The sequence below is a fragment of the Pecten maximus genome, chromosome 1, assembly GCF_902652985.1.
Source record: "Pecten maximus chromosome 1, xPecMax1.1, whole genome shotgun sequence".
Taxonomy (NCBI): Eukaryota; Metazoa; Mollusca; class Bivalvia; order Pectinida; family Pectinidae; genus Pecten; species Pecten maximus.
Genome location: NC_047015.1, coordinates 12,035,741 through 12,050,224, shown reverse-complemented (window position 1 = coordinate 12,050,224; position 14,484 = coordinate 12,035,741). Strand labels below are relative to the sequence as shown.

Sequence of the window (14,484 nt, the reverse complement as noted above, 5' to 3'; positions counted from 1 at the left end):
ATGGTCGATAATCCCCAGAGATCGATGATACTCAGAGATCGATAATTCCCAGATATCGACGATACCAAAGCGTGCTCTATAAAAAAACCTTATTTCAATAAATGTTGAATAAAATGATTATGTTGGTTATTTGATTTTCGTTAGTTTTCATTTAATATAAATGCGATATGACAAATTCGTTATATAGGTTTTAGACAGGTGATATGATCTAGGGACCGCGGTGGCCGAATAGTTAAGGTGTCTCAACACTTTAACACTAGCCCTCCACCTCTGGGTTGCGAGTTCGAAACCTATGTGGGGCTGCTGCCAGGTACTGACCGTAGGCCGGTGGTTTTTCTCCGGGTACTCCGACTTTCCTTCATCTCCAAAACCAGACACGTCCTTAAATGACACTAGCTGTTAATAGGACGTTAAACAAAATAAACCATAAACCATGACATGATCTCCTATTGTTGTCTGGATTTCATATTAACCGAGCCGATAGAGAGTGAAATATTAAATCTAGACAGGTGATATAAGACAATATCACCTGCCTAAAACCTAAATAAATAACTTTGTGCTTTTTATTTACTTACATGTTACACTTAATTCGCTTCACCCAAGAACCATGTATGATAAGTATTTTGTACAACATTTTAACTTCAAAAAAAAAAGAAGAAAGAAAAAAAACCCTCCACATTTGCTTATTTCCATCTCTACCTATTCACTTTTCTAATTGTTTTTGGGACAGCTTTTCTTGGATCCTCTTGCCCTCTCGTGGCCCGGAAGTCCTACCTATTTAACGAAGGTAGCGGTCACATTCATGAACATATACATATAGGGCAAGTATCACTGATTTAGCCTTTTCCATACATCACTTTTCTCACAGTTCTATTATGTAGTAAACTAATAAAGTTCTGATAAGATATGATCAATCATTTATGAAGTATTCTTCAGTTCAGCTGTAAACACGTACTTAGCACATTTTCACATAGGATATTGTATTGCATACTAACACGCTATTTCCACACGCTCACTACATTTTTACAAATGCTCATATTTTATTTTATAACATTACGTCAAGGCTAACCTTAACTGATTGGCACATTATTGAATGCAAAACAGCTCCACCTGTTGGTTTATGATTTGTAGACTGTCACAGTGACGTCAGCTCGGGTTCCTCGTCAATGGCCTCCAGAGTCCACTCTGTCCTTTTTGCACAAGGGGATTTACCTTCAGTACCATGAGTTTCGTCAATAACATTTGATTTGAAGCATTCTATAACACCAGCGTTTCTTTCCATTTGCTTAGTCAGAGGTTTCACGCGCCTATTCCTGTGCCAGATAAGAACTACGAATCCTATGCTAAATCCAGCGAGAATCGCGGCGCTAAGAACCTGCAATACTAACTTAACGTTCTCATTAGCTTTATGCTCCGTCATCAGCAGGGCAGGATATCCGCTTTCAATACCAACACTTAGAACTGCAACCATACTTCGTCCATGGGCAGATACTTCTTTGGCCTAAAATATACAAGTATTAATAACCAATCTGAAGTATTGTACAGAAGCAGCTTATCGTTATCCGAAGTCTTATCGAAATCAATTTATGATGATGTTGTGCTGATAACACTGATGAGATGAACGTTGTTTTGAAATGATAACGTTGACCACAGCATCATAGATAACAAATTTTACATTTCCCCATATTTGAGCATAGATTTTTATCAAAATAATTAACTAAAAATGATGACAAATATTTTCACATGTATCCTCTATGAATACGCATGTTCATATTTCTCCTCGTGAGTATACACCATGGATGTATTCATTGGACGACAGTGGTTCTGTTTACCTACAGTATGACAACAACGGCCATCTCAATACAAACTGAACTATTCCCCAGTATGATAATAGTGGCAGTACCAACATTTACCCACTGACTGAAAACAATAATCATCTGTCTATCGAGCATTTTTACATTTACCTACAGTTTTTCAGTAATGTTCTCCTCACTACTGAAGTCTAAACTTTTTTTATGTTTTGATCGTGTGATATTCCCTTTGTTTCTATAAGATATCGTAGTTTCACTAAGGGTCTGACCTGGATAATAAAGGTGTAGTCCCGCGGGTCGTCGGAGGACATGTTTGCTGTCTTGTTTATAGTTTTTGTAGACGCATCAACAGCAAAAAACCTTTTGTAACCAGGAGGATTGCCTGCAAAAAGGATGTAGAATGATTTGTGAATTTTGGGGGAAAACCCTCGAAACTACAATTTCATCTATATTGTACTGATGTAAAATATTCCAAGACCGACGTTTTAAATATATTTGCAGGATATCAATATCTTAATTCTCATTAATAGAACACTAATTCATGTATATATCTAAATAGGATGTAATAGCCACAATATAACCGACTAGACTAAGGGGTAATTACGTCCCCTGATTCTTGCATCCACTTTGTGTATTTCCACACTCTTTTCTCCTTGCAGCACGAGGTGTCCTTTCTATTACCGAAGTATGTGTCTTTAGCACCTATCAACATTGAGGTGTCCTATCTATTTCCGAAGTATGTGTCTTTAGCACCTATCAACATTGAGGTGTCCTATCTATTACCGAAGTATGTGTGTTTGGCCTCTATCAACATTGAGGTGTCCTTTCTATTACTGACGTATATGTCTTTAGCACCTATCAACATTGAGGTGTCCTATCTATTACCGAAGTATATATAATTTCAACCGGTTGACGGTAGGAATTAGGATGTAATTATTTTCTCTTCGGTATGAGGTACGCAAATAGGTGGCGTTACTGGTATTTGCACGTGCAAATCGGGCAAGGTATAGCCTATACGTGTCATTCAGGCGACACAGGTATACCAGATCACACGTACATTTTTATAGACGATTTTACATGTTCACTAATGGAGGGCAGCAGTTCGAATTCTGCCAGTAGCGTTACCTTAAATGATATATTCCAACAACTACAGAGCCAGAAAGGCGAAATTAAGGAATACTTGGACAATAGGTTGTCTGAAATTCAGAACGGGAGAGACGGTTCTAAAGACATTAAAAAATTGAAGGAGGACAAAAGTATCACGTGGAAAAGTGATGGGAATAAGCAACAGTATTCCTTTAATTCGGACCTTCTGGAGGAAGTTACACAAGCGTTATGGGCTGTTGACAATAGTAAGTTTGAATATTGTTCTGAAATTCTGAGTCGAGTGTCTGTCGGAAAAGATTAATAAAAGGAACAAACTTATCAGAATAGCAGAAAGTTCTGAGGCAGGTTGGGGGACAGTCAAAGAATATGTAGCTAACCCTCTTGCTAGCGATTCAGATGACGACAAGAACATTTCTCGTGCTGAGAACAAAGCAGTGAAAAGGTTGAAAGACAAACAGAAAAAGAAGAAGGATGTTTTTCTCAATAGGCAGAGGTCCAAGTATGGGTATCAAGGTCCCAGTTTTGCGGCGGGGTCTCCAAGTCCGATTTCTACTGTGCGTCATTCTGAGGGGAGTAATCTTTTTCGTGGCCAACGAGGAAATCAGGGAGCATGTTACGCCTGTGGGGACTTCCGACACTTTCGGAAAGACTGCCCAATCATCAACAAGTCGGCCGGACAGTCCAGGACTGGGACATAGGGACATAGAGACCACAGAGGGTCAAGTCATTAAAGATAAGTATACAAATAATTTGTCAAGTAGTGATTGTACAGGAGTCTGTGATTCAGGAGATCTCACGAATGACTTTTTTGAATATGAGCAAGGGCAGGCTGACATTTTAGTTAGAAATAGATTAAAAAATAACATTGAATACTGGAAGAACATTGGTTGTTCAGAATTTGTTTTAGATGTGATTGATACTGGGTATAAAATTCCTTTTTATTCGGAACCAAACCATACATTCGGCGTATCATCACATAGATATATTTCCACCTCATACCAAATTTCTTGGTTTTTCTTGGACATTTGGTTCTAAGAAGGTATATTTCAAATTTTTAGTGTTACCATTTGGTCTATCTACCGCTCCATATATTTTTACTAAAGTAACCAGAGCGCTCATTAAAAAATGGAGAGGTGAGGCTTTACAGATTTTGATGTACATTGTATTTGGATGATGGATTGTGTCATAATACTGACAAGTTGAAGCTATTAGAACAGAGTTCTTAAGTAAAAAGTGATATTATTGAGTCGGGTTTTGTGCCCAAAGCAGACAAGTCCATGTGGGATCCTGTCCAGTGTATGACTTTTCTCGGTGTAGATATCGATACTTTAGTGGGAATTTTATCTATACCGCAGAGACGAGTAGAGAAAGCACGCGTGTGCGTTTTTGATATGTTGAATGTTATTCAGAGTGGCAGGTCAGTCCATGTTAAAACTTTAGCGAGTTGTGTTGGTCAAATTATGCCCATGAGTATAGTACTGGGTAATATTACTCAGCTGATGACAAAATGTATCAGTATGTGTATCTTACAAGCCCAGTCGTGGAATGACAGAATTTTTGTGGATGAAAATGCTGTAGCTCAGATGCAATTCTGGGTTAATCATATCAATTGTATCAACTCTAGAGACATTCATTGGCCTCTATCAACATTGAGGTGTCCTATCTATTACCGAAGTATGTGTCTTTGGCCCCTATCAGCATTGAGGTGTCCTATCTATTACCGAAGTATATGTCTTTAGCCCCTGTCAACATTGAGGTGTCCTATCTATTACCGAAGTATGTGTCTTTAGCCCCTGTCAACAATGAGGTGCCCTTTGTATTACCGAAGCTATATTTAAAGGTGCTATTGACAACGTGTCTTTGGCCTCTATCAACATTGAGGTGTCCTATCTATTACTGAAGCCATACGTATGCGTGTCTTTAGCGCAATAGTATTAAAAGGGATACTTTAAGACTGAGTATGATTATATCTAACTTTTGCTTGTATACGAAGTGGAAGGCTTACAATATTTATAATAGAAGGAATGATAAAGGTGATATTTGTCTCTGAATTCCACATTACCACGGAGTAACGATAAAGGTTATATATCTCTGAATTACAAATATTACTTCTGTGAAGGACACCATACCTTGTAGAATGATATTACTTCTCTGAAGGACACCATACCTTGTAGGAATGATATTACTTCTCTGAAGGACACCATACCTTGTAGGAATGATATTACTTCTCTGAAGGACACCATTCCTTGTAGGAATGATATTACTTCTGTGAAGGACACCTTACCATGTAGGAATGATATTACTTCTGTGAAGGACACCATACCTTGTAGGAATGATATTACTTCTGTGAAGGACACCATACCTTGTAGGAATGATATTACTTCTGTGAAGGACACCATTCCTTGTAGGAATGATATTACTTCTCTGAAGGACACCATTCCTTGTAGGAATGATATTACTTCTGTGAAGGACACCTTACCATGTAGGAATGATATTACTTCTGTGAAGGACACCATACCTTGTAGAAATGATATTACTCTCTGAAGGAAACCTTACCGTGTAGGAATGATATCACTATGTCGTTGTTTGTGATGAAGTCTCCGTCTGTGACACACATACAGCTAGGATTTGTCGTCAGGGGACCCTGGTGAAAAGATGTATTTTTGGATTTCAGAATTCTTCCGAATAAATTGGCAAGTAGATCATATGAAACGTTTCAGCACTTTACCTTTTCCGGAAACAAACCCCATAACAAATTGTAATTTCAATATGTTCTTTGTAATTATAATGAAGATACTAATCTATATCCATTGAGCTACATTCATATAGCTATACTTACAATGTAATGCTCATGCGCAGAGGCAGTGAAAACAGGAAGAATGCACGTGCTACCAGCCGCCTGTCCAAACGAGGGACTGTTGTCGTCATCATCAATAATTGTCAAATTTAACATCGCAGATTCCTTCGTTTGAGACTAGAGTGAAAACACCAATTTGTTTACGTAAGACGTCGATTACGACCTGATCATAATGTTCGGAGAAGTCTCATACGATGTGACTTGTTACCTTCATGCAAGAATGGTTAAACTTCTGATCCTTAATGCAATTACATAGGTCGATGTGGGGTAGTGATATCATTCATAGGTTTATCATTTGATATCGAGGACAACAATAACACTGTAAACGTGTTGATTTCATTTATAATTCTTAAGTTCATTAAATTAAACTTAAATTTAAAGTTAAATTTAATGTTGTTTCTGTGTATTGCGCCAAATCATTATTGTGGTAATCTGTTTGAATTAAAGAATACTTATTACTTACTTACAATGACATTTGAAAAGTTATTACCAACTGCGTTGATTTGACAATCCAACTCGACGCAATTTGTTATAACTTTTTCAAAATGTCATCTTAAGGAATAAATAAGTATTTTTAATAGAAATAAGTTGAAACATGTACAAAGGAATGCTTATCTTTGCACCTGGTGCCAATTTATCCAGTAAAAAAGACTTTTTTTTTTTTTATTGCAAATTGTGTCGTTACAAATTGCGAGGTGACGAGGTGACAATTCGCTCAAATTGTGTTGCACCAAAATAAACACGTTGACAATACATTATACATTGTATAAAGGTTGTTAGTCCTTAGATCATATTGAGGATATTACGTAAACATACAATAAAACAGTTCTCGGTGATTTCAGACTCACATCATTTGTACAGAAAACTTGAAGCTGTATTTCCAACGTTGTGACATTCTGTAACACAAAAATGAATTCTGTTAAAGCAATCCTCTTATCATCTACATGACTGTTGGTATAGGTTGTTATGCTTCCAACCTATTCTATAATGTAGAGAATCGCTCCATATCATAATATTTGTTGAAAGTGTATATTGATAGAGTAATACTGTAGATGTATGGATGCTTTATCTGACCATTTACCAATATAAATGTAGACATATCCCACTACTGACATCATGCCAACTAATGTATTGGGATACATTGGAGTAACAATATACCTACATCTCAATCACCGTTGGATATATCCACTGTTGATTGCACTACGCTACCCTACATTTATCACGTGTAGCGTAGCGAAGTCCAATAAAACGTGGGTACCCTACGATGCATCTCACTAGCTTGCCCCCAATTTTATCAGTATTCCTTAACTTAGGAATCTCCTTAACCACAACGTGGAATACGCCATTGATATATTACAATTAATACTGTAATACATTGTAGAAATATAACATTATATCAAAATATATCATTATAATCATTATGTCAAAATATATCAATAAAAGACATGATATCAAGTTATATCACTATATCAATATATACCACCATATCAAAATATATCATTTTATCAAAATATGTCATTATATCAAAATACATCATTAAAATCATTATATCAAAATATATCATTATATCAATACTTTGAAATGGGGTTAAAACACTTTATACTATAAAACATTCATGATTTGTGGTAATATCTCGCTGCTGTAAATCAACATTATGCTTCCCTACACGCATGTGTGTATTTTGTCATTTTCGCGTAAAATTATTTATAATACATGTAATATATTAAGGCGAGATATCACGGGGAATTACTTACAGTATTAAGGTAGACAGTTTCCACGTCCAGTGGATGTATCAGTTCTAGGATTACTTCTGTCGTGTTGTTTGTAGTAAATTGAAAATACCCGTCCAGTGTGTTTATGAGCTCAGTGGGTCTGATGATTTCGACATCAAACTTAAGGGAAGAGTTAGTTGCCAACGACGAAAGACATATTCCTGAAATGTAAAATCCATTCAAAATCCTTAACCATGAATTTATCATAGCCATAAAGTACTGATAATATGTTAATAAAAACATTTTCAAATCGATGAACTGTGAATATATATATATCTTAAAAAAAATGAACAAGCTACACGTAATTGGTGATTTTGATATAAAGATATGCATGTCATCGTCAATGGGAGGCTAGTAAATTACAGCAACATAACAGGAACGTTATACTTACCTGCCCGGTCTGTCTCGTACACGCACGTCGGCAAGATTTGTGCAAGGGCCTCGGGACAGGTATGAGCAACGCTATGGGCTTAAGGCAAGTAACAAAATAAAAATAAAGATAAATAAATAAAAAAAAAAGAACGAATGGGATAGAAGAATGTTATAAAGAAGTAATGAAAGTATTGGATTATTTTGAATGTAAAACATCTAACGGTCGTAAACGATTACTGTTCCAACATTAACAAGATCATTACATTGAACATATAAACAGTAAGAGTATAAAGAATATTGGGGTCCTGAAACATTATTTGTTTGGTTTTGGTTAATCATAACGCAACTTCCAAACAAGTTGGTAAACAAATTACCTGTACTGGTACATCTGTTGGAACACGGCACGGACGTCACAACGGTATACCACAGAACTGTTGTCAAAGAATGACAGATTATAAAACGGGAACGTGAGATGAATGTACCCATAACGTATTGTTATCATGGTTACGTAATTACCAATACCAGATACAAAATACTACTGAGAATATTCTAAACTGTCCACAAATGAATTCGATTCCTGGAGGTAAAACCTAAATTGTTGGAAGATTGTGAAGTCTAATTATTATGCTTTACTGCCCCGAATACTAAAGACTAAGTACATGTATTACAGATGAAACACGAATATACAATTTAGTCCAGCTACACCAATACTCAATCGGGAAAATCTTTAAGTCTTCTTCCTGAAGGAAGTATTGCAGACTTTACTCAAGTACAATATAGCTTTCTAATGGAAATGTTTTAAAGGAATTTATTTCCAGAACTGACTGACAGAATGTTAGTTTTAGTTGGTGTAAAACTATTACAGCATATAGCTAGAGATAGATCTAAATGTGTACCATTTCGATACGATCGTTATTAGCTTAACTGAAAAAATTAAGATAGTTGACAGTTCCTTTAATTTTACCTGTATATAAAGATAGTAACAATACCAACGGTCATGTCGAAAATTCGAATAATGTCTAGTAGGACATTTGATGGCAAAGTCTCACCAATTAACTTAATTCTATGCAAAGATGTACTTGATTGATTTATATACGTGGAGCACAAACAAACCAGGCCACTCTAATGCCAGTTTCAGGAGTACCATATGAATCTAATCACGTGTAGTCACTGAAGGACTACCCATGATTTATACGGATTCTCTACATTGTTGACGACATGATATTGTGGAGCATATCAACGATGGATGGTAAATAAAGAGACATTGATTTAACAGTGCAAAAAGTATGACAGGATGTGTCACGTTACATACAGCCATTCAGAATTCAAATGATGTTCATAATCGATATCTACATATACGTATTCACATATGAAGCAATCAATTATATTAAAACACATGCTATATATGTATGGAGTCCAGATATATCCATGTCCTGCTGCACTCTCTAAATCATACCAACATACATCTCACAACATTAACCATGGACACAGAAGTCTATATACACCTGTACAACCCATGGAGGACACGGTATACAAGTCAAACATTACAAATGGAGAACAGATGGTTTGGTAAACACTCCAACACGGAAAGCTGAATTTTATCGGATCCTGATACACCTTTCTGTCCATAAACACAGTCACCAAACAACTAACAAATAGACGAGAAATACAATAAAATTATATTAACAATGAATTGATTAATACGTTCTCAGCAAAACAAATGAAATTAAAAGTCACGATGTCTCAATATCAGGAAATCACAGTGACCGCCAACGATTTTCAACAAAATAAACAGAATTGTTAATAGTAGACACTGAGATACCGAAGTTGAAATTTCGTTCGTACTGTTAACCATAAAAAAACGTCTCGAAAAGAAAGTTCCTTTCAAATAGGTCATAGTTTATCAATGCATTATATTATACCAAGTAGCGAAGGGCGATTAACTTGTAACATATCAACTCTATAAAACAAGGAGGCGTGTTCACGACAACACACTACACAGGAGAGGAACTGGTAATATGTGTAAACTCTATAATACACGGAGGCGTGTTCACGACAACACACTACACAGGAGAGGAACTGGTAATATGTGTATACTCTTTAAGTTTAAAAAGAACTAAAAACAGTGAAATTGATATCGAAGATATATAGTTGTTATAATATTCTACGCCAGGAGAGTCTTTGGAATAGTTTCATTTTTTGGAGAATGTGTTAAGTTTTCTTGTTTGTTTGCATGTTAATATCCCTTGAAGTCTGATGTTTATTAAAATTAAAAGGCACATACATTTATGTCGGTCTTCCATTGAAAGGGCGCTGTGTACTAAAATAGTTCCGTCTTTGAAAACATTGGTCTGTTAAAACACCTCTGTGACAGATCATAAACCAATTAACCACTATAAAACCAATGTAATAAACGAACCGAAATATCTGATAGATTTACCCACCACGCATTAATGTTACAGAAAATGTTTGACTAGTTAATAATTCAGTGCCGATTATACTATTAGAATCTGGGCCATACAGTGATCAGGTTGTCAACTTCCGTCGGTATACTAATCATCATAGCTGATGTTTACTCCTCTGTTTTAGATGAACTCGATATAAGAAGATTTTGTCATCGCGATTTTCATTTGGTGTGTATGTTCGCGATTAGATTTTCATTTGGCGTCTTCAATTAGTTTTACTTACCATAGTGCAATAGAATAAGTAGCAATGCATACTGCCGCCCTTCCATTTGTCTGCCAGTGCTCCCAACACGTGAGTAATTCGGACGGTACCTGTATCTGTACGTTAACCATTCTATCACATATTCCTTAGGACTGCTGCCCTATCTCGCCTGGTTTGTATTCCAACCTCATTAATCAATGATATGCCAAAACGTCTATACGATATCTAAGTATTGTAGACGTATGCTGTATAAATGACGCCTTTGACAACATGGCACTTTGGAAATAAACACCACTCTACTTAGAATCAGCATGTCTTTGTTTGATCACGGCTTCTCTGGAACAATATAATAATATACTGAAAACGTGATACAATTCCGTAAGCTTTCACATAGCCTATATGAAACTTAATTTTCGTTTGAAATTGTAATGGTGTTTGCACATACCGCAGTGTAGAACCTCTGGTTCCCATGAACGTCATGTATGACAAAACAACAATGGTTGTGTTGGGGGTATTATCTCTGTACCATGAAATCCAACCATCCAACGGCGTGTCCAGGAATCTGTGAGTACGTGAACACAGTCAATAATTCGATGTCTATCATCCACTTTACTTAAATCAATTATCTAGAAACAGAAATAATTACTGTTTGACGGTACAATAAGTATATGCTGCCTGTGGTGGGTGAACACGTTGTTAGATTTTTATTTATTTAATACTATCGGTCGATACAGTAAAGCTACCACATATAATTGAATAATTAAAATCTCCTTTAATCAATACATATATTTCAAAGGCAACATTATACTTTTAAAGGAATTCAATACATGCTCATAAAACAGAACTAGTGTAAATCATTACATTACAGAGACAAAGCTCGCGGATCCTTTGGCAGAGTTAATAGATGTTAATAGATATGTATGATACCGATTTTCGAAGACACTTTCGTTCTACAGTACGATTTCTGAGTATGCTTTACACGTAAACTTGTTTGTGACGTCATTGTCAAGAACTATTCCACCAATATGTCGAACTGACGCACCGTGATTATGCATTCTAAAACTTTAAATAAACAACAAAGTCGAGCGTCAACGATGCAGGGGCTCGTTTGAGAAGGTATACTCGTAAGGTGGACGTGTGTCCCTTGGTCATGGAAATAAAGCAGAAGAAAACAGCCCGGGTATTGATATACATTTATCAGCAGCACTGAGTCTCGGGTTTAATGTTGAAGCAACTGTTCAATGTGACTTAGGGCAATGTTAATATAACTCTGATGTCATAGTTTTCAGGTTTAAGTTGAACGTCAAGAAATTAATTTGAAAATTATGTTTAAATGTAACAATGATCACTGGCATTGGAAATATTTGATTATAACTATTTTCCTGAATAGAAATACCATTTTATGTTCCTGACTTTGTAATAAATTTGAGTTGTTGAGTTAGCTTATTACCTATGTTTAATGGGATATGTATGTGTCGATTAATGGGATAGGTATAGATAGATTAATATAAGTACACTGTACTTGTTTCTGAATCCGATCATTTTCATTTATGTTGCTGTACTACATGTTGTATCGAATCACAAATAAAATACAATTTAAACTAATGGGATAGGTACGTGTCGATTATATTCCTGATTCTTTATGTTTAATGTGATATGTACTTGTCGATTATATATTCCTCATTATGTATGTTTAATGGGATATGTACGTGTCGATTATATATTCCTTACTATTTATGTTTAATGTGATATGTACTTGTCGATTATATATTCCTCATTATTTATGTTTAATGGGATATGTACGTGTCGATTATATATTCCTTACTATTTATGTTTAATGGGATATGTACTTGTGATTATATATTCCTCATTATTTATGTTTAATGGGATATGCACGTGTCGATTATATATTCCTTATTCTTTATGTTTAATGGGATATGTACCTGTCGATTATATATTCCTCATTATTTATGTTTAATGGGATATGTACGTGTCGATTATATATTCCTCATTATTTATGTTTAATGGGATATGCACGTGTCGATTATATATTCCTCATTATTCATGTTTAATGTGATATGTACTTGTCGATTATATATTCCTCATTATTTATGTTTAATGAGATATGTACCTGTCGATTATATATTCCTCATTATTTATGTTTAATGGGATATGCACGTGTCGATTATATATTCCTCATTATTTATGTTTAATGAGATATGTACTTGTCCATTATATATTCCTCATTATTTATGTTTAATGAGATATGTACCTGTCGATTAATGGGATATGTACGTGTCGATTATATTCCTCATTTTTGAAGTTTAATGGAATGTGTACGTGTCGATTTTCCCCTCATTTTTTAAAGTTTAATGGAATATGTACTTGTCGATTATATATTCCTTATTCTTTTCAGGCGCCGAAAAGGAATCATTATTTCGACGTGGTCGCCCAACGATTGAGAAATCTTTGGAACACAGATGACGGAAACGTATTTGTATAGTGACACGGACAGCCTGCTCATCTCCTCCGTACGCTGTGAAAGGTTAAGTTTCCTAATCGTGATTGAGTCATCCATCATAACAAAAAACACGTGCTATGACAGCCTGGAATCTGTGATGTGTCGGGCGGTTTATAGATACCGAGAGAGCTTGGATACAGGAGCATGTAAATCGGAGTTAAATACAGCTAGCATCTCTAATCGGTCACCTATATAAATAATACTCTCCCCTGATTTGTCATTAACTATATTATTTTTAAGGACTTCTGCGGTGAATAAGATATCAATTATGACGTCATTTTATTACCCGGAAACTTTACAAGGTCATCTTGGTTTGTCATTGTTTATAAGTCTGTAGCTGTTTGTATTGTTTTGATATTATTGTCCTAGTTGATTTTACATTTTAGTCAGTGATTGGTTCGTTTGTTTTTGTTTAACGTCCTATTAACAGCCAGGGTCATTTAAGGACGTGCCAGGTTTTGGAGGTGGAGGAAAGCCGGCGTACCCGGAGAAAAACCACCGGCCTACGGTCAGTACCTGGCAACTGCCTCACGTAGGTTTCGAACTCGCAACCCAGAGGTGGAGGGCTAGTGTTAAAGTGTCGGGACACCTTAACCACTCGGCCACCGCGGCCCCTACTTCACTTAGTCAGTGAACTTTGATCGACAAAAAACTAAAAATAAGCAAATACATTTTGTATTGATCAAAGGATTGTACAAAATACACACAATATAATAACAACTTACAAAATAAATTGAGAGTTAACTAAGATATGTATTGGCGCAGTGGACAGGTTGAGTTGTTATTGGCGCAGCGATGAGTTTAAGATTTGTATTGGCGCACCGGTCTGGTTGAGTTATTATTGGCACAGCGGCCAAGTTCAAACATGTATTGGCGCAGCGGTCTGGTTCAGATACATGTATGCATTGGCACAGTGGTCAGGTTGAGATATATTTTTATTTTTTCTGTGGTCAATTTGATATTGTTTCGGCGAAGCGGTCAGATTGAGATATGTATTGGCGCAACGGTCAGGTTGGAATATACATTCGCGCAGCGAACATTGGGTAACATGATACTTACATTATTTACATTTCATGTATCTGAACAACTGTTCTGGTTCATCCATTACAGATTGTACGAGGCAGTAAGTTTCTCAATCAATAATTCATATAATTTAGACAATACACTATGTTACGACGACAGATATGTAACATTGATATCTGCATTCCAATCTGTTTTGTATAGAGTAAACCATTATGTAACATTTCCAGAAGCTAGCTGATGAAAGAAAATCAATGCATAACTATATGTGTGAGCATTCAGGTATCTATCCATGAGGCATCGGATCAACAGCATTGTTTACATCGTTGTGTGTATACTATAGGATAACCAGAAATA

General features: G+C 35.8%; 1 protein-coding gene and 1 long non-coding RNA gene across 3 annotated transcripts; one reads left to right on the top strand and one right to left on the bottom strand.

Moving 5' to 3' along the window:
• Positions 1 to 351: 351 nt before the first annotated feature.
• Positions 352 to 10,991, bottom strand: LOC117325117. The gene is made up of 9 exons (XM_033881073.1): positions 10,608 to 10,991; positions 8,294 to 8,350; positions 7,939 to 8,016; positions 7,530 to 7,708; positions 6,624 to 6,671; positions 5,758 to 5,892; positions 5,475 to 5,562; positions 2,081 to 2,193; positions 352 to 1,501 (listed from the first exon to the last, which is right to left on the bottom strand). The coding sequence occupies exons 1-9, from the start codon at positions 10,651 to 10,653 to the stop codon at positions 1,136 to 1,138; spliced, it is 1,110 nt and encodes a 369-aa protein (XP_033736964.1). The 5' UTR covers positions 10,654 to 10,991; the 3' UTR covers positions 352 to 1,135.
• Positions 10,992 to 10,995: 4 nt separating this feature from the next.
• On the top strand, positions 10,996 to 13,517 carry LOC117325122. Of its 2 annotated transcripts, none has more exons than XR_004532148.1 (2): positions 10,996 to 11,154; positions 13,003 to 13,517. It is a non-coding gene; the product is annotated as an uncharacterized LOC117325122 (long non-coding RNA). The 2 variants fall into 2 exon arrangements; XR_004532146.1 differs by having other exon boundaries at positions 11,001 to 11,150.
• Positions 13,518 to 14,484: the final 967 nt, after the last annotated feature.

Bases quoted from the DNA above. Each gene is read 5' to 3' on its own strand.
- LOC117325117 (XM_033881073.1), bottom strand. From the start codon at position 10,653: ATGGAAGGGCGGCAGTATGCATTGCTACTTATTCTATTGCACTATG. The intron at 8,351-10,607 runs GTAAGTAAAACT...CTTTGACAACAG, and splicing joins ACTTATTCTATTGCACTATG to TTCTGTGGTATACCGTTGTG. The intron at 2,194-5,474 runs GTAAGGTTTCCT...TCCTTTTTGCAG, and splicing joins AGTGATATCATTCCTACACG to GCAATCCTCCTGGTTACAAA.